General features: G+C 50.3%; 1 protein-coding gene across 2 annotated transcripts in view; it reads left to right on the forward strand.

The window, feature by feature from the left end:
• The window catches only part of GLG1 (golgi glycoprotein 1), a 153314-nt gene that overhangs the window by 94734 nt on the left and 32563 nt on the right, over nt 1–26017 (forward strand). For both annotated transcript variants that reach the window (XM_067534416.1, XM_067534417.1), the window contains exons 9-11: nt 16092–16213; nt 16937–17038; nt 18849–19005. In XM_067534416.1, the coding sequence (XP_067390517.1) occupies nt 16092–16213; nt 16937–17038; nt 18849–19005 (381 nt within the window). The remainder of the gene's footprint in view (nt 1–16091; nt 16214–16936; nt 17039–18848; nt 19006–26017) is intronic.

A 26017-nucleotide genomic window follows, 5' to 3' on the forward strand; every position in this document is an offset into this window, starting at 1 on the left:
GATTACATTCTTCAACCGATTATTAGAAAAAATATGGATCATCTTGTGTTCACTCAAACGTGCAGTGTCTTGTCTGATATTTGTCAGGCTGTGGTCATCCATACACTGACTAGATTGTTACAAAGCAGAACTTCTTCCTCAGTGCAGGTAGAGACCCGCCATGCACATAAGCCCTCCTTCATTCACACTGGAGGAAAAGAGCTCCACTACCCATCTCTGTTTGTTCTCATCCCCAGAATACTAAGGAAGATTCAACAGAATAGTCAGGGTAACCATAGTCACTCCGCTCTGGTTTCTGGCTTTTGGCAGCTTGTGGCCCTTCCAAATGTCATCCATCTACTCACCCCTGAGTCAAGATTTCTCTTCCCAGCAGAACAGCTGGGTGTTGTTTACTTAGACCTTAAGTTTCTTCATTTGACAGCACTGCTAGCAGGTTTCTGTGGATGGGTGTCTTATCCTTATTTGAAGAGATCAAGACAGTCCTGTTCATCTTGAAAATCTTCCACTGAGAGGTGTTATGCTACCATACAGATCGGGCTTAAAGGGTTTGCTTAAGGTAACAAGGTCTGGAACCTGGGTCTAGTCTGGTTCTGTTCATTCTTGGGCTCTTGGGTTAAGGCTTTCCCTAGTTACGGCTTAGGTCATTGTTTCTGCCAACCATACCCTTGCAAAAGGAATCATGTCATTTTTCCAGCTTTTGAAACAGTTTTTAAAGGTCTTATAAACGTTTGTCTTCCTGTTTGGGTGTCAACTGATCCTAGCGCTTCAGGCTGTTACCAACCAAATTTATGGAAGGGACTTCCGAGCCCAAGGGTTATTGCTCTCTGAATCATCTCTTATTGAAGACCTTGGTCTTTGTGGCCATTACCTCAGCCAGGAGGGTCTTGCAGTTGCAGACACAGATAATCTACCCTTATGTCATATTCTGCCTTGTCTTTATGGCAATTGGGCCTCACCCTAAATTTCTGATAAAAATGGGTTTGACATCTTAGTGTCAGTCACCATCTGAATATTTCCCAAAATGTTTAAGTACTCTGAGGATGATTACCTATTGCTAGGCTTGACAGAATTCTATTTTATTTATTTTCTAATTTTGTAAATTCATCCAACCAGAGAATGGAAGCTTTAATGACATATGTCAGCAGTATGCCCGTATCTGAAAGCTGTAGGACTATGGCGTTTTGTTTCCATTATTGTCAATGCTGCATCAAGGGCAGATGCTGGTTTGGGGAGGGCAGTACCTCTGTCACAGTTTAACAGGGCTCCATATCCCACCTCTTTATGGAGGGAACTGATAGGTCCCTTCCCCCATGCTTCAGAGCTACAAACAAAGCTCCTGGGGGCAGAGATGAATTGAATCACAGCTGGAGTGGGTAAGGTATCTAAAAGATTCTTCTACAACCTCCAGTCTCATGGAGATCTCAAAGGACATATGTATATGCCCTCTTAATTAGCTGCAGCCTGGAAAGTGTCCGTTGCCAAATGGATAAGTATGTGACTCATGCAGCATGGCTCTGTGGAAGAGGCAGTACAGTCAGCACAGGAGCTATGGTTGTCAGATGGTTTCACTAACTCTCCTGACTGTTTCTGGTCTAACTTTTCTTTGGTCCCCTCTTCTCTTGTTGACCCCATGAGCATGACATCCCTTCCAGCAACAATCATGAGCTTAGCAGTCTTTCTGCTCTCAATTTCTGATGAAGCCAATTGTGAGTTAATCAGATCCTAATTTAGCTGTGATGTAGAATAAAAATTGAGCAGAGCAAAGGGGCAATGAAATGCTGCTGAAAAGCAGATGGAAACAAGGGCTAGTCATGGGTGGAATGGAGGAAAGTTTTAGGAACCCTTTTTCCTCTTCGCCACCTCTTACCAAATCATCCCCTCCTCCTCCGCCTTTCCTGCTGCCATGGCAGCTTGCTGGACTGCTTTCAAGTTTTGCACTTGGTTGAGAATCTGAATTGGGGGCGCTGAAGCAGCTCCCAAAACAGCATTTTAAGTAACTTTAAAGCAGTGTAGCTGCTGGGAAGTCTCACCATTTGGGCATGTAGGCAAACAAACTTCAAAGGAAACAGCCACGTCCCTTGCCCAGTCTGGTCAGCGTGCTTTAAAGTCAATTGGGCAGAATAAACCAATGCTTTCATTAGCAAAGGACGATTGAAAGCTCTCTTATAATGACCTCTGGGTTAGCAGAGGAGTAGAGGAATTTCACAGACACCAACATTTTCAGAAGAACTGAGTATTAACTGCCCTTGTTACGTGTAATAGTATATTCTATCTTCGAGTGATTGCTCATACGCATTCCAATTAGGTGTGTGTGCGCCCCGTGCACAGATTCCCGGAACCTTTTCCTTAGCACACCCGCAGGGCCGGGTACGGCGCCCCCTGGAGTGCCGAGCTCATGTCGCGGTATATAGGGCACCGCCGGCCCTGCAGGTCCCCAGTTCCTTCTTTCCGCCTCTGACGGTTGCTGGAACTTCTGCCCCTTGCTATTGCAAGCAGCAGTCCTTAGCTTATCGTTCTTGGTCAAAACCATTACCATTACTGTTAATTTAGTTTTCTTTTTGTTATTCAAAAGGAAGTCATTTGTGTTAATTGTTAAACTGCCCTCAAGGGCTCCTGCGGAGTCATGCCTGGCTCCACAGGCTTCAAGAGTTGTACTCTTTGCTCTAAACAATTTCCAGTGAGTGACCCTCACGATCGCTGCCTTCGTTGCCTCGGGGAGCAGCACCGAAAAGACAAGTGCCGAATCTGTAAGTCGTTTAAGCCTCGTACCCAAAAAGAACGGGACGCGAGACTGAAGGCTTTACTTATGGAGTCCGCGCTGCGCCCGGCCTCCGAGCCGTCGAGATCCCCGGCACCGAGCGTCTCTTCAGTGCAGAGTGCTCCTCTGGCACCGGCAGCGGCACCGAAATCCTCGGTGCCGATTAAGAAGAAGAAGAAGCAGTCGGAGATATCCTCGACGGACTCCTCCCTGCGACCACCTAAGCAGGGAGAGGTACAGGAGACACCCCAGCCACGTGCTGTGGAGGCCCCTCCGGCACCGGTGTCTCCTCGTAGGGAGCCTCCCCTGACTCACGCGAGTGGGGGAGCGCCTCTACAAGGGCTGTCGACGCCGGAGGCGTTCGCCGCGGCAAAGGCCCTTATGGCTTTGCCTACGCCTCCGTCCCCCCCTCGGCCGAGGGACAAGGGACTTGCGTCTCGGGGCAAACCCGCGCTGGGTGGCCCCGGTGGGTGGAGGAAGCATCGCTCCCGATCCTCACCCAGACGGTCAAGGAGGGTGGAGAGTCGCTCCCCTCCGAGCTCCGACTCTCAGTCGTCGAGCGCCTCAGCACCGCGGCACCGGGGGCGGTCTAGAGGCCCAAAGAACCGACACAGAAGCTCCAGCGCCGGTTCCGGCACCGATCGCAGCTCGGGCTCGAGCACCCCGGTGCGGGAAACATCCCGACACCGCACTGGCTCACCTGCTGGCAGCACCGGTCACCATCATAAGCTGACGGCACCGGACCAGAGGGTTCTGCCGAGCACGCTTGCTACGGCACCGGACATGGAGTTGTCAGCATCGGCACCACCTCCATCTCTCACGGCACCGGCTGCCTCCCTGATGGGAAGAGCACCGACGCCTCTGGTGCCCCTAAGCACTCCGGCACCGCTGTACCCGGTACCGCTATACCCCACATCGTCGGTACCGATGTCAACCGCACCAATGCGCTCAGTGATGACTACCTTGGTACCATCATTACAGGCACCGATGACTGTAGTACCGACGCACTCGGCACCGGTGGGACCGGCACCGACCCTGACGACACCGGCACCGACCCTCTTGGCACCGATGATATCAGCACCGTTTCCCCCGGCTCCGATGATACCTGCGTACCCTACGCTCGATCCTGGCGCGGTACCGACCAGCGCGGCGACGGCGGGGAAGCCGCATTCCTGCTCTGAGTCTGCGGCTAGGCGCCGGGGACATCGCCGTTCGCACTCCAGAGGTGGCAAGCGGCGTTACAAGAGGTCGTGCCATAGACGTAGAAGATCCAGCTCCTCTAGCTGGTCGTCTTCTAGACGGCGCCACAGGCGTAGACACGTCTCGACCTCTTCTTCCTCACGAAGCCGTTCCCCGCCTAAGGCCCATAAGAGGCGCTCAGCGGGCTCTGGCCACCGTGATAGACATGGCCTTCAGTACCCAATTCTGGGCTGGGCCCAAGGCCCTTGGCAAGGGCCATACTGGGGTCCATGGGGCTCCCATCCAACCCAAGGGGTGGAGTCGCTCCATTCGGGGGTGGCTCAGCCTCCACCACCCCCAATTCAACCAGCTCCGCACGTACCCTCAGAAGCGGAGTCTGACCCTGAGGAGGGCCCCTCTACAGGGCCTACTCCCTTATCCTCCTCCTCGTCCCCGATGAAGGGACCTCAAGGGATCATAAGTCGCCCCTTTTTGATTTTCGGGCACATCAAGACCTTCTTAAAAGGGTAGCCAATAATCTGGGTCTAACCCTTAAGGAAATGTCCGAGGAGGACGACCCCCTCTTTGGGCCTTCAGGGTCATCTGGGCCTTCTCGAGTGGCACTGCCAGTTCATGACAGAGTCATGAAAATAGTTAGAGCTGTCTGGCAGACGCCTTCCTCTGTTCCCCCTACATCTAAGGGAACGGAGAGAAAATACTATGTTCCCAAGGAACACTTTGAGTTCCTTTATAATCATCCTGCCCCAGGAACTCTAGTAGTCGACGCAGCCAACCAAAGGGACCGCCAAGGGGGTCAGGGAAGTACTCCCAAGGACAAGGAGGGGAAAAAATTAGACCTCTTTGGCCACAGGGTTTACTCTACTGCTGCCTTACAATTGAGGGTAGCTAACCACCAGGCGCTTCTGGGTAAATATAACCAGAACTTGTGGGCCTCCCTGCGCCGCTTAGTTGCAGCGCTTCCCCCGGACCAAGCTGCAGACCTCGCCACTGTGGCTCAGGAGGGAGAGGGGTTGTGGCCTGAGCGGCCTTACAGTCGGCTAGTGATGCCGCAGACACTGCAGGCAGGGCGATGGCTTCGGCCATCGTTATGCGCCGCTGCTCTTGGTTGCAGGCTTCTGGACTCTCTACCGAGGTCCAGCAAGCGATTCAGGACCTGCCGTTTGAAGGGTCAGGCCTCTTTTCTGAGAGGACTGATGATAAGTTGCATGCCCTGAAAGATTCCAGGGCCACCCTTAGATCACTGGGACTCTACACCCCTCAGACAACAGGAAGGCAGTCCCGTGGTCAACCTCAACACCGCCCGCCCGCCGCCGCCCCCCCCCCCCCCCCCCCCCCCCGGGCCACCTCCTAGGGCCACCCAGCCAAGGAGGGGTCGGGAACGGTTTAGAGGGCCCAATCGCCGGGACCGGCGGGGCTCTTCGGCACGAGCGCAGCAGGGTGGCAAACCTGGATCCGGAAACGGTAATAAACGCTTTTGACAGCGGTTTTGAGGTTGGCACTCTTCCTTCTACCCTGGAAGGGGGCCGGCCCTTTGAAAACCGGCTCCGGCCATACTATCACGCCTGGGAGTCAATTACTACGGACCGATGGGTTCTGGGGGTGGTCCTTAACGGGTATGCCCTTCAACTCACGGCCTTTCCCCCTAATTCTCCTCCTGCTCCGTCCCCCTTAGGGGTCCCAGCTCACGAGCACTTGCTCATGCAAGAGGTTCACTCCCTTTTGCGTCTAGGCGCTATAGAGGAGGTTCCGTGAGGAGAAAGGGGAAGGGGTTTTTACTCCAGGTATTTCCTGATCCCCACGGCCAAGGGAGGTATGAGACCTATACTGGACCTCCGTCGCCTGAATAGGTTTATTAGACGAATTAAATTTCGTATGGTCTCCTTGGCTTCTATAATCCCCGCCTTAGATCCCGGGGATTGGTACGCTGCCCTGGATTTGAAGGACGCGTACTTTCACATATCCATCTTTCCAGAACACAGGAAGTTCCTGAGATTCAGGATCAGGGGAGATCATTATCAATTTATGGCTCTCCCATTCGGCCTGTCTTCGGCTCCTAGGGTTTTTACCAAATGTATGGTGGTGGTGGCTGCCCACCTCCGCCGCAATGGGGTACAAATTTTCCCCTATCTGGACGACTGGCTCATCAAGGGCAGGTCCAGAACCCATGTCCAGAACAGCCTTGAGCTGACTTGCGCCACATGCACCAGACTGGGGTTACTCATTAATGAGCAGAAGTCCACTCTTACCCCGGTGCAGCGCATAGATTTCATAGGAGCCACCCTAGACGCTAAATGCGCAAGGGCCTTCCTTCCACAGCCCCGATTCCAGGCGATGGGTTCCATTATTGCGGACCTTTGTAGGTCTCCTACGACTACAGCCAGGCATTGCCTACAGCTGTTGGGGCATATGGCAGCTTCCACGTACGTGGTTAAGCTGGCTCGTCTCAAGTTAAGACCTATGCAGGCTTGGTTGGCTTCGGTCTATGCCCCTTCTAGACATTTACTGACCACGGTGGTCACGGTTCCCCCACAGGTGCTGTCCTCCCTCGATTGGTGGAGGTCTCCGAGGGAGGTGCTCAAGGGAGTCCCGTTCACAGACCTGACTCCGTCAGTGGTTCTTATCACGGATGCCTCGGATGTGGGATGGGGAGCCCACATCAGCAGAGACCTAGGTACCCAGGGGTTGTGGTCTCCAGCGGAGAGAGCTCTGCATATCAACGTTCGAGAGCTCAGAGCGGTCCGGCTGGCCTGCAAGACCTTCCTCAGATTCCTCAAGGGCAAGGTGGTGCAGGTCCTCACAGACAACACCGCAGCCATGTTCTACATGAACAGGCAGGGGGGAGCGCGTTCTTCGGCCCTGTGCCAGGAGGCTATGCGCCTATGGGACTTTGCAGCGAGACACGACTTTCATCTAGTCGTCTCTCACCTCCCTGGGAGCAGGAACGACGAGGCAGATCGCCTCAGCAGATCGTTCTCACCCCGACACGAATGGTCATTGCATCCGGAGGTAGCGGATTCAATCTTCCGAGAGTGGGGCACTCCCCAACTGGACCTCTTTCGCGTCATCTTCGAACAGGAAATGCCCGAGATACTGCTCACTTCGAGGTCACGAGCCGGGTTCCTTGTCAGATGCTTTCCTAATACAATGGGTGGGGGGTCTGATGTATGCATTTCCCCCCATTCCGCTCCTCCCTCAAGTCCTACTCAAAATCAAGAGGGACAGAGCGAACATCATACTGATTGCCCCAGCATGGCCGAGGCAGTACTGGTACAGTACCCTGATCGACCTCTCCATCGCTACTCCAATCACGCTCCCCAGGCGATACGACCTGCTTTCCCAGGACCAGGGGCGCTTGTTGCACCCGGACTTGGACCCCCTCCACTTGACGGCCTGGAGGCTCTCTGGCTGACGGAGGGAGAAAGAGCCTGCTCCCTGCAAGTCCAACACATTCTGCTGAGTAGCAGGAAACCCTCCACGCAGTTTACATACCGGGCTAAGTGGAGGCGCTTTATTGGTTGGGCAGAGGACAAGGGTTTCTCCCCAGATAGTTCGTCCATACAGGTGGTCTTGGAATACCTTCTACACCTTAAAACTCAGGGCCTAGCCCTGGCCTCCCTCAAGGTTCACCTGGCGGCCATCTCGGCCTTCCATCGGCCGATGGAGGGGCGTTCCCTTTTTCCCACCCCATGTCCGTCAGATTCCTTAAAGGGATTGAAAGGGTGTTTCCACAGGTTCGAGACCCCATCCCTCCCTGGGATTTAAACCTGGTCCTTTCCATGCTAACAGGACCCCCCTTTGAGCCCATGGCCACATGCTCCCTATTGGTCCTTTCTTGGAAGGTATCCTTCCTGGTGGCCATTACTTCGGCCAGAAGGGTCTCCGAAATAAGGGCATTGACATCGGAGCCCCCGTACACTGTCTTCTATAAAGATAAGGTCAGACTAAGACCCCACCCGGCATTCCTGCCCAAGGTAGTGTCCCAATTCCACTATAATCAGGACATCTTCCTCCCTGTGTTTTTCCCTAAACCACATGGATCTGCGAATGAGCGCAGGTGGCACTCTCTGGATGTCAGACGGGCCCTGGCACACTACTTGGAGAGAACCAGGCCCTTCCGGAAATCCACACAATTATTTGTAGCGGTAGCAGACCATATGAAAGGCTCTCCCGTCTCCACCCAGAGAATCTCATCATGGATTGTAGCCTGTATTAAGACATGCTACGAGAGGGCAGGGATGCCCCTGCCTGGCCCTGTGAAGGCACATTCGACCAGAGCCCAAGCATCTTCTGCGGCCTTCCTAGAGAGTGTACCTCTGCAAGACATCTGCAGAGCAGCGACCTGGTCGTTGGTACATACCTTTACGACCCATTACGCCATTGTCGAACAGGCGAGGGAGGATGCAGCAGTAGGCAGAGCCGTGCTGAATAGAGCTGCTCGCCAGTGACTCCTACCCGCCGCCGAGAGTATGGCTACTTAGTCACCTAATTGGAATGCATATGAGCAATCACTCGAAGATAGAAAACAGGGTTACTTACCAGTAACTGTTGTTCTTCAAGATGTGTTGCTCATATCCATTCCAAACCCACCCTCCGTCCCCGCTGCTGGAGTCGGCAGAAAGAAGGGACTGGGGACCTGCGGGGCCGGCGGTGCCCTATATACCGCGACATGAGCGCGGCACTCCAGGGGGCGCTGTACCCGGCCCTGCGTGTGTGCTAAGGAAAAGGTTCCGGGAATCTGTGCACGGGGCGCGTACACACCTAATTGGAATGGATATGAGCAACACATCTCGAAGAACAACAGTTACTGGTAAGTAACCCTGTTTTATAACTGAAATATTAACTTTTTTTCAGATGACTTATAGAAAATGCTGTTGCATAAAGTTTCATAGTTTTCCCTGCGTGCTTAGTTTCTCCCTCTTTGTGTGGATCTTTCACACACCACCATGTGGAGAAGAGCTTTAAAAATAGAAAGAGCAGTAGCCACAAACAGACAAAGGGGATTCAGGAGCAGATGTAGAACCCACCACCGCTTTTAATTCAGGTTTTAAAATATGCCTAGATTTCAGATTGACAGTAACCTTATAACTAAGGTTAAGATTCTGTTATGGGTATTTTTAGTGAAAGTCAGGACAGGTTGCAGGCAATAAACAAAAATTCAGGGAAGCTGCAACCTGTCCCTGACTTTCAGTAAAAATACCCTGTGGGGGAGGGGAGAAAACAAAGCTGCCCCAGCTTGCTGCCGATCAGCTGTTCGGTGGGGGCAGGTCGGCTGGCTGAACCACTGTCAGGCCCAGGGCTGACAGCTGCTCCAGCTCTGCCCCAGAAGTCACAGAGCTCCCAAAAAGTTACTGAATTTGTGACCTCCGTGGCCAAATCATATCCTTATTTATAACTTAACCGCCATTAAATGCCTGGTTCAAAAGTCATTGCTGTTACAAATCATGCCACCTGAATAAATGAAGAAAATATAACTATGGTTCTGCTTTTATCTGTGCCTTCCTAGTAGTTAAAGGACCAGTATGTTAACATGTGGGAGAATGGACTTCATTCTCTATGTTCTGTTAAGTTTATCATAGAGTTTAACTGCTAAAGGCAGAGAGAACAAACTTCTTCATTGAAACATGCGACTCTCATAACAAATGGGAGTTTCCCAGTGCCCTTTCAGGGACTCTAAGCTACTGCCATACATTGCTCTTGAAAACAACCCTAGAGAGAGAGTTGTGACCTTTGCTATCCAGAGCAAGAGTAGCGATTTTGACTCCATTTGTGACATGAATAGGAGCATATGGATCACTTTAAATCTTGAAAGTACCATCTTTGAAGGAGGGCATGGGGACTGTTGAATGTCACAGCAAGTGAAAAGCTAGCGGGTCTAATAGGGAAGCAAGACCTAAGCAGACAGCAGCAGTGTGGTAATTTAGGACATCTCTTGTGCACCATCCCACCCAGTACATGTTGAAATTGGCTTCTTCCACTTGCCCTTAGCCTCTTTCCACTTGCTAACAGACAGAGTTAGCATCCTGCACACTGAGACATAAGGAAGAATATCTTGTCTGTATGATAATTTGATACACTCTGACCCAGATCACTTACTTAATCTTCACTTATGAGTATGTTGGAGTTGAAGGGATGAAAGAATGAAACATCTTGAGCTAGAAAACTACTCAATGATCTTTTTAATATGAAAACTAGTAGTATTGCACGGGTGTAATTTGTAAAGTCATGTTTAAAAAGCCGAAACTGGCTGAGAACTTAAAAATTGGATGGTAACAGGCCACGAACCTAGTGGCGATTGAATCTGGTGATGAGCAGTGGCTATGGTTTTATGGTAAATGAGTAAGGGTGGGCCAATGTGTGTGTTGTGCAGGAGAGTTGCGTTTATTTGTGTCTGGGTTGTGTTTTACTGGGACGTTTGTGTGGATGGCAAATGAAGGGGCTTTGCTGCAATGAGAGGCTGGGTGTGTTTGGGTTGTTGTGGGTGCTGGTTATGTTGTCTGGGTGTCTTTAAAGCCAAATAATCCACCATTTATGCTGTCTCCATCATATAACAATTGAAGCAGTTGCATGCAAATTAGTTGTAGAGTAAGGATGGTAATTGGTTGGGTTACCTCTCATATTAGTGGTCTAGGATTCTTGGCATGGCATAGATACATGCCTTCCTGTTGCATGGGTACATACAGTTGAAAATGGCTGTGAACTTAAAACGGGACAATAACAGATGTGTCCACCAATGGTGATAGAGCCTGGTGATATCTGAATAAAAAGAGCCCTTAGCTGTGCATGTCGCTGTGTCCATCACCTCATGCTGACTCAACAAACATTCTAGACTTCAGATTGACCATCCTGAAATCTTATTATATCGATAACTACACTGAAGCATTCTTAATGCCTTACATATGCCATGTCATGGGGGGAGTGGGAGGAGGAAGGATGTGGGAATTCCTCTAGTATAGTGGTTTTCAACCTGTGGTCTGAGGACCCCGGGCGGGGGCACAGACTAAGATTTCCAAAGGTGGCCTCACCTTCATACGAAATTTTTTAGGAATCCGCAAATGAAAAGAGGTTGAAAACTACTGCTCTAGTATCTTCTGCATGACTGAATGTCAGGGTGATGCTTTCTGAGGCATAGGAGTAAAGAGGTCTCTGATATTAATGTCCCACTGTAATCATAGAGTTGGAAGGGACCTCAGGAGGTCATCTAGTCCAACCCCCTGCTCAAAGCAGGACTAACCTCAGCTATATCATCCCAGCCAGGGCTTTGTCAAGCCTCAGCTTAAAAACCTCCAAAGATGGAGATTCCACCACCCATTCCAGTACTTCACCACCCTTTTTCCTAATGTCCAACCTAGACCTCCCCCCCTGCAACTTGAGACCGTTGCTCCTTGTTCTGTCATCTGCCACCACTCAAAACAGCCTAGTTCCATCCTCCCTGGAACCCCCCTTCAGGTAGTTAAAGGTTGCTATCAAATCTCCCCTCATTCTTCTCTTCTGCAGACTAAACAAGCCTAGTTCCCTTAGCCTCTCCTCATAAGTCTTGTGCGCCAGCCCCCTAATAATTTTTGTTGCCCTCCGCTGGACTCTCTCCAACTTGTCCACATCCTTTTTGTAGTGGGGGGCCCAAAACTGGACACAAGACTCCAAATGCGGCCTCACCAATGTCGAATAGAGGGGAATAATCACTTCCCGTGACCTGCTGGCAATGCTCCTATTAATGCAGCCCAATATGCTATTAGCCTTCTTGACAACCAGGGCACACTGCTGACTCATATCCAGCTTCTTATCCACTGTTACCCCCAGGTCCTTTTCTGCAGAACTGCTGTCTAGCTCATCGGTCCCTAGTCTGTAACTATGCATGGGATTCTTCTGTCCTAAGCGCAGGACTCTGCACTTGTCCTTGTTGAACCTCATCAGATTTCTTTTGGCCCAATCCTCCAGTTTGTTTAGGTCCTTCTGTATGCTATCCCTACCTTCCAGTGTATCTACCACTCCCCCTAGCTTAGTGTCATCTGCAAACTTGCTGAGGGTGCAATCTACCCCATCCTCCAGATCATTAATGAAGATGTTGAACGAAATCGGCCCCAGGACCGACCCCTGGGGCACTCCGCTTGTGACTGGCTGCCAGCTAGACATGGAGCTGTTGATCACTACTCATTGAGCCCTAAGCTGTAGCCAGTTCTCTATCCATTTTATAGTCCATTCATCCAACCCATACTTCCTTAACTTGCTGATAAGAATACTGTGAGAGACCGTATCAAAAGCTTTGCTAAAGTCAAGGTATATCACGTCCACCGCTTTCCCCACATCCACAAAGCCAGTCACTTCTTCATAGAAAGCAATCAGATTGGTCAGGCATGACTTTCCCTTGGTGAATCCATGTTGACTGTTCCTAATCACCTTCCTCTTTTCTAAGTGCCTTAAAATGGATTCCTTGAGGACCTGCTCCATGGTTTTTCCAGGGATTGAGGTGAGGCTGACCAGTCTGTAGTTCCCTGGATCCTCTTTCCTCCCTTTCTTGAAGATGGGCACTATATTTGCTTTTTTCCAGTCATCAGGGACCTCCCCCAATTGCCACAAGCTTTCAAAGATAATGGCTAATGACTCTGAAATCACATCAGCCAACTCCCTCAGCACCCTCAGGTGCATTGCATCTGGCCCCATGGACTTGTGTATGTCCAATCTTTCTAAATAGTCTTGGACCTGTTCCTTCAGCACTGAGGGATGTTTACCTCCTTCCCATTCTGTGCTGCCCAGTGCATAAGTCTGGGAGCTGACCTTGTCTGTGAAGACAGAGGCAAAAAAGGCATTGAGTACCTCAGCTTTCTCCACATCCTCTGTCACTGGGTTGCCTCCCCCATTCTGTAAGGGGCTCACGCTTTCCCTAATCTTCCTCTTGTTGGTAACATACCTGTAGAAACCCTTTTTGTTCCCTTTCACATCCCTTGCTAGCTGCAACTCCAATTGTGCTTTGGCCTTCCTGATTTCATTCCTGCACGTTCGAGCAGTATTTTTATAATTCTCCCTAGTCATCTGACCAAGCTTCCACTTCTTGTAAGCTTCTTTTTTGTGTTTAAGATTACCAAAGACTTCTTTGTTAAGCCAAGCTGGACGCTTACTATATTTGCTATTCTTTCTGCACATCGGGATGGTTTGTTCCTGTGCCCTCAATAAGGTTTCTTTAAAATACAGCCAGCTCTCTTGGATTCCTTTCCCCCTCATATTAGCCTCCCAGGGAATCCTGCCCATTAGCTCCCTGAGGGAGTCAGTTTGCTTTTCTGAAGTCCATGGTCCGTATCCTGCTGTTCTCCTTTCTTCCTTTTGTCAGGATCCTGAACTCGACCATCTCATGGTCACTGCTGCCTAGATTGCCACCCACTTCTACGTCCCCCACCAAATCTTCCCTGTTTGTGAGCAGCAGGTCAAGAGAAGTATGGCCCCTAGTTGGTTGCTCCAGCACTTGCACCAGGAAGTTGTCGGCAACACTCTCAAAAAACTTTCTGGATGGTTTTTGCTCTGCTGTATTGCTCTTCCAGCAGATGTCAGGGTGATTGAAGTCCCCCATGAGAACCAGGTCCTGTGAACTGGAAACTTTCCCTAGTTGAGTAAAGAAAGCCTCATCTACCTCATCCTCCTGGTCTGGTGGTCTATAACAGACACCCACCACGATATCACCCTTATTGTTCTTGCTTCTAAGCTTAACCCAGACACACTCAACTGGCTTATCTCCAGTTTCATACTGGAGCTCAGAGCAATCATAGTGCTCTCTTACATACAGTGCAACTCCTCCACCCTTTCGCCCCTGCCTGTCCTTCCTGAACAGTTTATACCCATCCATGACAGTGCTCCAGTCGTGCGAGTTACTCCACCAAGTCTCAGTTATTAATCACTTGGAGGAGTCGCTGTTTGGTGATGTAAAGCCGTGTGTCCCCATTGCCATGTGTTATGACTAGGACAGCAGCCCATGTTGCAGTGGGCTTTTACATCTGACCCTTGCCAGACCATACAAAACTGGGTAATATTTTTAGTATTGTTTTTGACAAAATCCAAGGAAATTTGAAGTGTTAGCTTATGCAGAGAGAGCCTTTGTATTTAATGTGGCTTATTGTGCCTGCCAGGCAGGGTTTTTATTTTTTGAGTTGCCTGCCTCCTTAGAAGCTGTGATCAGGATAATTAACTTCCAACCAGGAACAGGTTATTGGAAATCTATTGTGTTCCCTCCAGGCAGTATATGGCCTCCTTTCTTGATTTTGAACTTCCTGTTGGATTAATAGTACCAGCTTTTTATTTTCTTTGGTTCTTTTGATGTATGTTCTCTAATTGCATTGTGATGTCACTGCTTTGATCCCTCTGTAAATGCACTTAAAGATGCTCAGGTGAAAAACTTGAAGTGGAAGATAGTCTTAGTTAAGACTCTGGGCACAGCCACAGAAACTTGAAGTGTATGGGGGACATTAGTATCGATTTAGGTGGTTAGGAGCCAAAGCACAGTTGCCTTATGAGTGAGAATTCCAGTTTTCAATTGAAATTGTTTCTCAAGAAAAAATCCAGCTTGCCTGAAGGGTGAAAATATAGTAAATATCTGCCTTATTCCTGGTCATCCAGTCACTGGCTTTTGTTTTAGGGAATAGTGAAATGGAGCAAAAGGACTAGGTGTAGGGGCATCCAGGTGTGATGTATACAAAATTGCTTTCCAAAATATACAGGAAATGGGATGTTTGCCCAAATTTTTCCTTACGTTCTTCAGTATAGAGGTCTGCTCGTACCTAATTTTTAAGCTCAACCCAAACCCGGAAGCCTTGAGCCATTTTCCAGCCCTTCCCCCTGAACCTGAGTCAGCACCATCAGTGCAGCAGCAGCTGCATGCCTCAGTCCTGTCAGCTGCCTCCCCCTGTTGTGCTGTATGCATGCATGCTGTGGAGTGAAAGGCACTCCTTTGTCATGCTTTCTCTGCAGTGCACACAGCTCAGCAAGGCAGGAGCAGGACAGTCAGCCACTGCTGTGCCCATCTCGGGGGCTGGACGAAGAGACCAGATCCCAAGAGGGCACGTTGTTTTCTGACCTGACCCGAACCCAGTGCTTGTAGTCAGATCCTGTCATGGTCAGGTTGCAAGGCTATACTTCAGTATATATACATCTTAAACTGATCTTCTATGCAGTAGCATAACAAAGGGCATCTGAAGAGGAACTGTGTTGCAGAACTGATGACAGAATCCATATCTCCTGACTCAGGGTGATGCTTTAGCCGTTAGACCATGTTTAAACCCTGCCTTGTGGGGCCAGGCTAGTCTGATCAGAAGTTCAGGATTGATGATTTTTCCCACTGTCATTAAATAGATTGATTAAATACATCTTGAAATGGTTACACTTGAAGTCTATCTGCCTATTCCAGTTTCAAGTCATCAAATTATAGGTAACTTAATTCTGTTTGACCCTTCAAATCCCCAGATTCAGGTGGACTAGAGCTTCCTGAGTTGTGTATCTAAGACTAGACGCTCCAAATGTATATTTTGGTTTTTGGCTTATATACCATAACTGCAGAGTTTCAAGTTCCATCACCCAGCAATTAGTGGGTGACCTCTCATAAATACTGAAAGCCACATCTTTACTATAAAAGCCCTTAGAGTGAGATGGGAAATTACTGCTTTTATAAATAGAGCCTTGAGTCAAATATTCATGTACGTGTGTACCCCATCATCACTATCCAAATGGATCATTGTTTCCAAACATTAAGCAGAATAACACTGGAGAAATCCTAATTTATGGAACCACGCAGTAAGATTTTTCCCATTTACTGTCCTTGGTTCACTTGAGAATCTGTACAGAGGCTTCAGTTGCTATCCAGTTAGAAAATGTTGATTTCTGAGATGTGTTTCTGTTAAAGGCCATTTACTCAGATCCACTGATTTGGATTTTTTGGGGGAATGGTATGTAACTTTAATGGGAGGGAGAGAAGAACCTGTCTTCTCTAAAGCATTCTGCAATGTCAGTAGCTAAAATGAACAACTGTCAAGTGGGTGTGGTGTCTCTTACAAGGCAGTTTGCATTGTGGAATTGCAAGTTAGAGGATAAGAGCACTCTGACATTGATCTGCCATGCTGGCTAAGCTATTTTCCTGTCTCCAATTCCTTTCTTCCAGCTTCAAACTCTGATTCAGGAGACTGACCCTGGTGCAGATTACCGCATTGACAGAGCTTTGAATGAGGCTTGTGAATCAGTAATACAGACGGCTTGCAAACACATACGATCTGGAGATCCAATGTAGGTGGCTTTTTCATAGTGTCAGTGTATTTTATTGTTGCTACTGGGCATGCATAAAGTACTTGGGTGACCAAAATAGATATTAACCAGTCTAAAAATGAAGACTCCCAAGCAATCAGGAGCATGTACCAGAAGTTTATATAGTAGTTGAAGGTGGGGTCCAATCTGTATAGCTCTTGCTGTAGATTATGCTGAATTTTTTTTGTTATAGGACTGTCATAGCACTAACATTAGTACTTGTAGGTTGAACTTGTATCATTTGGTGTACTACCTTCTGTTATACCAAACCTTCATAGTGTCACTTTTCTGATGAGAAATGCAGTAAAAGAAAGTATCAAAAGGTTTTCTGAAAGACGAGAGAAGGAAATCCATATTGCAGAGACATGTCCTATTTATACCCTCTTCTGAGCCAAATTATATAAAAATAAAATATGATGCTTTTGCCCAATGTAACTGTCAACACAGCTGAGTCTAGTAGTTCACATAGACAGTGGAATTTAACCTAGCACACATGAGGATATAGCTATTTTGATGTATTCCTTTTTTTAGGTAGAATGTTGTAAAGACCCTCTTTACGATGTGGCTTATATCTCTCACCAGCCAAAATGTTTCTGTGGAAAGACAGATCTGCTGCATATCGAGTGGAATAAGTACAAGGACTGCTGTGTAGCTGCAGCTCAGCCTCTCTCATTTTCTTCTCTCCTGTTTCCTTTCCATTCCCAGGATTCTGTCTTGCCTTATGGAGCACTTGTACACTGAGAAGATGGTAGAGGACTGTGAACACAGGCTCCTGGAGCTCCAGTACTTTATTTCTCGTGATTGGAAGTGAGTACTGTAAAACAGAGGGTTTAATTTTTCTCGTTATTCTGCACCTCAGCTGTGTCAGTTAAGCAACTCCCTATGAACCAGACTTGCTTTCTGTTGCTTAACTGGAGATACTTTATATTAGCATGTTTCTGCCCTGGAGACTTGATATCTCATTTCTCCGTCCAGTGCCTTGGAAGTCAAATCTTCTGTGGGGCCACCCACCTATGCCTGACACTGAGTGAGAACTAGAGGTTCAACTTGCCAACAAATGTGTCCTTGTTTAGAGCTCGGAGACTTGAGAGGCTAAGCACATGCGTAATTGTAAGCAGTTCATTGTCTGTGCTTCAGATAAAGTTTACTTGGTCAGTGGATGGGGAATTAGCTTTAGTAGTGATGATAGGTGCTCTCATAAAAATCTTGCTATTCAGTATAGGGAGGATTCACTGTTTCTGTAAGAGGTTTCCTGTTCTTTTATGGAATGTAGAAAGCTTCCATTCCTGCCTTGTTTCAGTCCCCAAATCTTTGTAGCCCTGTCTTTTCCAGCCAATGTGGACTAGGTGGAATTCCCTTTAGAGCATCACTGCTTTTTATTTGGTCAGAGCATCTACACCTTTCATTTCTATCCTTCTCCTTCTGCCCTTGGTGACTGCATTTATTGCCTGCGCCACACTTCCAGCAGGAAATCACTTGTTTGAGCCAAGCCACTCAATTAACTAGAGAATTTTTCCTTCTGTTGACTAATGTGTGTTTGACCCTCATGCTGTTGGAACAAAGATCATTCTAACTCAAGTTCTAAGTGGACAGATGGTGCCCAGCCTTTCATGTTTATAACCACCGTTCCCTTGAGCTGGCTAATGAAACTGCAGTGTAATTCTCTAGGAGTGCAGGCAGAATGGAAGTCTTGCATGATTTATTTTTCTTATTGCTTCTCAAAATCAAGTGTTTGCAGAGCTGTTTTGTCTACCAATCTCTTCCTCCCCCCTGCCCTTCTGAAAATACCATGAAGGCCTGAGGCTATTTATAAACCTCACTAATAAACCTCTGTCACTAAATTTCCATTCCCAGAAGGCTCTGTACCAAGTCCCTCATTTTGGTGTAATATAATTAAACCATTTCCTCTTTAGAGCAGGTGCAGGGTGTGCAAAGCAGGGGACTGAGGCTTCACTTAGACCTATCACTGCAAATCTGAACTAACTGTGGTTAACTGGAACTGAAATCTGCCTCCTGTAAAACAGACTTATTTTAAAATGGAAATAATGGTACTGGAGTTGGGTGTGCTCTTTAGTCAGATCTAGTGTGTGTTCGGCTTTGCTTTGTTGCCTGCTTTCTGCTGTGCCACCTCAGGGAACTGATTTTCTCAGATTTTGTGCACTAGCAGTGTCAGACTTCATCAGCATTTGGATGGGAGATCTTAAGGGGAAAGTGGGGGTGCTTCATGAAGTAGTGTTGGTGATTCATTCGGTGACTCTTTCTTATGAGTCAATCTCCTTACATGTTATGGGAGGTTGTGCTGCGGGAGGTGGTCACTTTTGAGAGAAGATGTAAAAACAAGATCCTGACTTGATGCCAGAGCACTTGTTGCAAGAGTAAGGACTTGATTCCAGATTGAGTGATATGCAGTCTGCCAGCCTGCTGGTTTAGTTGATTACAGAGTTCCTAACTTTTCATGCTGTGCTGTGTACTATGGCTGTGTGCAGTTAATAGTGGATCTATACACTTCATGTGTATTTGTGGTGGAAATGTGATTTCTGTATTTGAAAATGTATTTAAGTGTCAGGGTATGAGAGGTGCTGGAGTAATGATCTTGACTGCCTTTTTCCTTCTACAGATTGGATCCAGTTCTTTACCGCAAGTGTCAGGGAGATGCTTCCCGACTCTGTCATACCCATGGCTGGAATGAGACTACTAGTGACCTGATGCCTACAGGGGCTGTCTTTTCCTGCTTGTACAGACATGCCTACCGCACGGAGGAGCAGGGAAGGAGGGTATGCACTAGACATTGACTTTTCATTATCTTCATCAGTGATCTAACAGAGTTGGTTGCGTGTTCAGTTATCAGTCATGCTACATCAACGCTGTCAGTACTACTGAAAACTAGTTTAGAAAAGGCAGTTGCTGCAGATGTTCATTGCATCAATGCAAAGATCCTTATCAGGTTTGTTCATCCTTGGATGTGCCTTTAATGTCTACATTAGAACTTCAGTGAAAAGAGGAATAATGCGATGTCTTACCAGCAGAATTGCCACCTTGAGGTATTTGTTCAAGGAGTTGCAGCAAAGCCTGAGACTCAGGAGTCCTGTGTTTTAAATCTGTGCATAGGCACCATGTAAAGGTCTCTAGCAAATCATTTGACTTCCATGTGCTCCAGTCAGTTTAACTGTCAAATTGTTTTTATACAAAAAGTCCCTCTGTCATAAAGGGCATGCAGATCAAATTCCTTTGGTTTACATAATCTACTAACAAGCTCTGTGTAGTGACATAAACTATTCTTTTAACGTTGTGTAGCAGAAAGCATAATGCATTTCCCAGTAAAACTTATGACTGGAACACAGTAAAGATTTGACTTATTGCACTGATGCTTTCCTCCTGGGATATATGCTTTCACAAACCTTTTGCTGTAGGATTCAGTGTTCTCTCCAAGTAATTGCTCATATCCATTCCAGTATAGGTGTGTGCGCGCCCAGTGCACAGATTCCTGGAACTTTTTTCCCTTAGCTAGCTCTCTAGGGTTGGCTCAGGTGCCCCCTGGAGTACCGTGCTCATGTCGTGGTACATAGGGCGCCGCTGACCCTGCGGCCCCTCAGTTCCTTCTTTCCGCCTGTGACGGTTGCTGGAACGTCTGCCTCTTGCATACCGCGAGTAGCATTCCTTAGTACTATAGCTTTGTTATTCAAGTTATTGTTCATTGTTTTCGTAGTGATTAGCAATAGTTAAGTTGTAGAGAAAGTGCTCTTAGGGGCTAGAGCTGAACCATGCCTGGCTCCACCGGCTTTAAAGCCTGCACCACGTGTGCAAAATCCTTCCCTGTGAGTGACCCTCACGACCGTTGCCTCCGATGCCTCGGGGAGCAACATAGAAAGGAGAAATGTAGGATCTGTAGGTCCTTCAAGCCACGGACCCAGAAGGAGAGGGACGCAAGGCTGAAGGCGATCCTAATGGAGTCCATGCTTCGCCCGGACTCCGAGCCGTCGCATTCTCCAGCGGCACCAAGTGTCTCGTCGGTGCGGAGCGCTCCACCGGCACCGTTGTCGGCACCGAGGAAGAAGAAGCAGCCGGAGGCCGCACACATGGACTCCCACCTGCTACCGGGAAAGCAGGGGGTGTACAGCAGCAGATTCCCCAGCCACGTGCCATGGAGAGTACTCCGGCACCGGCATCTCCTCGCAGGGAGCCTCCCCTGACTCCTGCGGGTGGGGGAGCGTCTCTGCAAGGGCCGTCAACACCGGAACGCGCCCTCATGCGCCTGCCCATGCTTCTGTCCCCTCCTCGGCCGAGGGTTCCGGGACCGGTGTCTTGGGGTAAACCCGCACTGGGTGGTCCTGGTGGGTGGAAGAGACGGGAGTCAAGGTCTCCCCCAGACGATCAAGGAGGGTCGAGAGTGCGGGCTCCCCTCCCAACTCTGACTCCGAGTCATCGAGCTCCTCGACAACGCGGCACCGAGGGCGGTCGAGAGACAAAAGCTTGAGGTGAAGATGTTACAGTTCCGCCTCGAGCGGGGACCATAGCTTGGGCTCTGGTACTCCGGTGCGGAGCCTAGCTCGGCATTGATCCCCAACGCTGCCTGCCTCGGCACCAGGCTGTGGTACTCAGTGTGTTGGTAGATGCTGTCACCGGTATTTATCAGTGTAGGCTGCGTGCGTGTGTCCCTGTGTAGATGCTGTCCCAGCTCTGTCCAGGGAACTGAGACGGCTCTCACGATCAAATGAGTCGACACGACCACAGATTAGCTGAGTAACGAAGGCGCCCAAGCGAGGTTTATTGCGTGCGGCACAATGAGAAATGACTTACAGAGTATCTCTGGGTCAGTTTCATATTGGCGGCGTTACAATGGTCTCTGCCCAACGGCGGGATTTTCCGTTATCCCCTAGACCGGACACCGGTATTCCCTCTGACATCCTCTTTTATACACTGTTACATACACTTTCGGTCTGCCCCCTTTCACGTAGGTAGTTGCCACCCTCCTGACGTAGTCTAATACCACCTTTTTCCGTTGATTGGCTGATTTGGGCACCGCCACTCCATGTATCATTTCTACCCATCAAAGTGTCATTTCAGAGAGTTAGTATCTTGGTACCTCTTATACCCACTACATATTTTAGTCATATTTTGGCAGTCTTACAACCTTGCAGAATCAGCACTTTCCTGTACCAGTCTCAGTTAACTTGAGTGACCCCTTATACTTCTGTTCACTCGGCTTTTTCCATTTAGGCCTTAGCCTGTTTTACAGGCCTTAAGCTCTCACTTCTTACTACACAGGCGTCTCGGCACCACGTGATATGTCGTGCTCCAGATCAGCATCGCGACGACACAGGCGTCACCGCTCCTGCTCTAGATCTGGGAAGTGTCGCCATAAGTCTTCCAGACGGAGGGGGCGTTCCACCTACAGCTCCTCCAGTAACTCCTCTCCTCGTTGGCACCGCAGACGCTGGCACCCGGAGGTCATCGTCATCCCGGAGCCGCTCCCCTTCCAGGACCCACAAGCACAGGTCAAGCGGCTCGGATTCCAAGGGGCGACGCCTGGAGATGACCCAGCAGGTTCCTACACCTGCATCTACATGGCCCCAAGGCCCCTGGCAATGGCCATATTGGGGGCTGTGGGGTACACAGATGGGTCAAGGGATCACCTCTGTTCACTCCTCGGTGGCCCAACCAGTACCCCCACCGACCTGTCCACAGGAGGGTCACCCCTCGGAGAAGGGGTCTGACCCAGAGGGAAGGCCCTTCTACAGGGGCCCTTCCACAATCCTCCTCCTCCTCTGCGGATGAGGCGGCGGCCAGGGACCAGAAGGCCCCCCTCTTTGACTTCCGGGCCCACCAGGACCTTCTGAGGAGAGTGGCGGACAATCTTGGTTTACAGATTAAAGAATTGTCGGAGGAGGAGGACCCCCTCTTCGGGGTTTCTGAGACAGCAGGCCCATCACGACTCACCCTTCCTGTTCATGAGAGGGTGATGAAGATAGCCAAGACCCTCTGGCAAACCCCATCCTCAGTGGCCCCCACTTCAAAGGGCGCTGAGCTCAAATACTATGTACCTAAGGAAGGGTTTGAATTCCTTTATACGCACCCCGCCCCAGGTTCGCTTGTAGTGGACGCAGTGAACCAGTGGGACCGCCAGGGTGGCCAGGGCAACACCCCGAAGGACAAGGACAGCAAGAAGCTGGACCTTTTAGGGCGCAAGATGTATTCCACTGTGGCCCTACAGCTGAGGGTCGCAAACCATCAGGCCCTCCTGGGAAAGTACAATTTGAATCTCTGGTCCTCTCTGCAGAGGTTCTCCTCGGGGTTGCCTCCGGACCAGGCCGCAGACTTCACCACGGTGTTGCAGGAAGGGGTGGCGGTGGCTAAGGCGGCACTTCAGTCGGCTAGTGACGCAGCGGATGCTGCTAGCAGGGCCATCGCTTCGGCCATCGTTATGCGCTGGTGCTCTTGGCTTCAAGCTTCCAGCCTGTCCCAGGAGGTTCAACAGTCAATACAGGACCTCCCCTTTGATTACGCCGGCCTCTTCTCCGAGAGGACGGATGAAAAGCTCCACGCCCTAAAGGACTCAAGAGACTCCCTGAGGTCCCTACGGCTATACACCCCCGAGGCCTTGAGGCGCCAGGCCCACCCTCAGGCCCAGAGGCAACCGCAGCCTCCGCCAAGGCTGGCCCCCCAGACCCGCTCAGCCCAGGAGGGGTCGGGATCGGTACCGGGCGCCCAGTCGCCATGACTGTCAAGGGCCCTCTACGGGGTCTCAGCAAGGCCCAAACAAAGGCAATGCAGCCAATAAAAGATTTTGACGGGGTGCATGAGGGTGACACTTCTCCTTTCCCACTGGATCGCTCCAAGTTATTTACCTACAGGCTTCAGCCTTACTACGCCGAATGGGAAGCCATTACCACGGACCAATGGGTCCTTGGCATAGTCCTCGAGGGCTATGCCTTACAACTTACGGCCCCTCCCCCCCAACTCGTCCCCTACCCAGTGCCTGTTCAGAGACCCCTCTCATGACCAACTCCTCATACAGGAGGTCAACTCCCTCCTCACGCTCGGTGCGGTAGAGGAGGTTCCTCCAGAGGAACGAGGAAGGGGATTCTACTCACGGTACTTCCTAATCCCCAAGGCCAAGGTGGGCCTGAGGCCAATTCTGGACCTCAGATGTCTGAACAAGTTTGTCAGGCACACCAGGTTTCATATGGTTTCCCTAGCCTCCATTATTCCTGCCCTAGATCCAGGGACTGGTATGCCGCCCTCGACCTGAAGGACGCGTACTTTCATATCACTAATCTTCCAGGTCACAGAAAGTTCTTAAGATTTATGGTAGCTGGTGGCCACTACCAGTTTGCAGCCCTACCCTTTGGCCTTTCGTCCACGCCAAGGGTGTTTACAAAATGCATGGCAGTGGTAGCGGCCCACCTGCGCCGCAGAGGGGTTCAGATATTCCCTTACCTGGACGACTGGCTGATCCGGGCCAAGTCCAGGGCCCATGTAAGGAACAGCCTGCCTCTTACCTGCGCCACATGCACCAGACTGGGGCTGCTCATCAACGAGCAGAAGTCTACTCTTACCCCAGTGCAGTGCATAGAGTTCATAGGGACCACATTGGATGCCACCCAAGCCAGAGCCTTCCTCCCTCAGACTCGGTTCGAGACACTGACTGCCATAATCAACCATCTGCACAAGTCCCCCACGACGACAGCTAGGCATTGCCTTCAGCTGTTGGGACACATGGCGGCGTGTACTTATGTGGTGAGGCTGGCTCGCCTCAAGCTTAGGCCTCTCCAAGGGTGGCTGGCCTCAGTCTATGCACCGGCCAGACACCGGCTGAACAAGGTGGTCATAGTTCCCGCGCAGGTACTGTCCTCCCTGGACTGGTGGAGGGACCCTGGGGAGGTTCTGAGGGGCGTTCCCTTCAGAGACTTGGCCCCCTCAGTGACTCTGATAATGGACGCCTCAGATGAGAGTTGGGGGGCCCACATCAGCAAGGACCTGAGCACCCAGGGGCTATGGTCACAGGAATGACGAGGCGGACCGCCTCAGCAGGTCGTTCTTACCCCGCCACGACTAGTTACTACACCCGGAGGTGGTGACTTCAATCTTCCGGAAGTGGGGGGTTCCCCAACTGGACCTGTTCACGTCGTCCTGGAACAGGAAGTGCCCGAGGTTCTGCTCGCTCCGAGGTCGCAAGCCGGGCTCCCTCTCCGATGCGTTCCTCATAGACTGGAAGGGGACCATTCTATATGCGTTTCCCCCCATTCCGCTCCTGCCCAAGGTCCTTTTGAAAATAAAGAGGGACAGGGCGGACATGATACTGATTGCACCAGCCTGGCCGCGGCAGCACTGGTACAGCATGCTGCTCGACCTGTCCATTGACATGCTGATTCCGCTCCCGAGGTATTACGACCTGTTCTCACAGGACCAGGGTCACCTCCTGCACCCGGACCTGGACTCCCTCCACCTGACGTCATGGAGACTCTGTGGTTGACGGAGGGAGAGAGAGCCTGCTCGACGCAGGTCCAACAGATTCTTCTGGGCAGCACAAAACCTTCCACTCAGGTTGTGTACTGGGCCAAGTGGAAGCGTTTTACCTGTTGGGCGGAGTCCCGGGGTATCCCACCGTCCGGCTCGCCCATACAGGCGATCTTGGAGTACCTGCTCCACCTGAAGCTCCAGGGTTTAGAACTGGCTTCCCTGAAGGTACACCTGGCAGCTATCTAGGCTTTTCACCAGACGATGGAAGGGCGTTCCCTGTTCTCCCATCCCATGTCAGCTAGGTTCCTTAAGGGGGTGGAGAGGCTGTATCCCCAGGTCCATGACCCAGTGCCTCCCTGGGATCTAAACCTGATCCTCGCCATGTTGACAGGATCCCCCTTTGAGCCCATGGCCACATGCCCGCTGCTCGTCTCTCTTGGAAGGTAGCCTTCCTGGTGGGCCATTACATCGGCTAGGAGGGTCTCTGAGATAAGAGCTTTGACCTCGGAGCCCCCCTACACGGTCTTCTACAAAGATAAGGTCTGACTGAGACCCCACCCGGCTTTCCTGCCTAAGGTGGTATCTCAGTTTCATTATAACCAGGATATCTTCCCCCCCCTGTTTTTTCCTAAACCGCACGGTTCGGAGGAGGAGCGGAGATGGCACTCCCTGGATGTCAGACGAGCCCTGGCCTACTACATCGAGCGGACCAGGCCGTTCCAGAAATCAACACAGCTGTTCGTGGCAGTGGCGGACCGGATGAAGGGCTCACCTGTCTCCACCCAGTGCAACTCCACCTGGATCACCGGCTGTATTAAAACCTGCTATGAGCAGGCGAAGGTGCCGCTTCCAGGAGCTGTGACAGCACACTCAACCAGAGCCCAGGCCTCATCCGTGGCCTTCCTGGGAAGAGTGCCCCTGCAGGACATCTGCAGAGCAGCGACCTGGTCGTCGGTCCACACCTTCATGTCCCACTACGCCATCATGCAGCAGGCGAGAGAGGATGCGGGCTTCGGCAGGGCCGTGCTGATGAGAGGAACTCACCGTTGACTCCTACCCACCTCCATGGTATGGCTATTTAATCACCTATACTGGAATGGATATGAGCAATCACTCGAAGAGAGAAAACAGGGTTACTTACCAGTAACTGTTGTTCTTCGAGATGTGTTGTTCATATCCATTCCACACCCGCCCTCCGTCCCCACTGTTGGAGTCGGCAGAAAGAAGGGACTGAGGGGCCGCAGGCATGAGCGCGGTACTCTAGGGGGCACCTGAGCTGACCCTATGGAGCTAGCTAAGGGAAAAAAGTTTCGGGAATCTGTGCAC

This window comes from Emydura macquarii, unplaced genomic scaffold (assembly GCF_026122565.2).
Source record: "Emydura macquarii macquarii isolate MOO-44397 ecotype Brisbane River unplaced genomic scaffold, CSIRO-AGI_Emac_v2 contig_3401, whole genome shotgun sequence".
Taxonomy (NCBI): domain Eukaryota; kingdom Metazoa; phylum Chordata; order Testudines; family Chelidae; genus Emydura; species Emydura macquarii.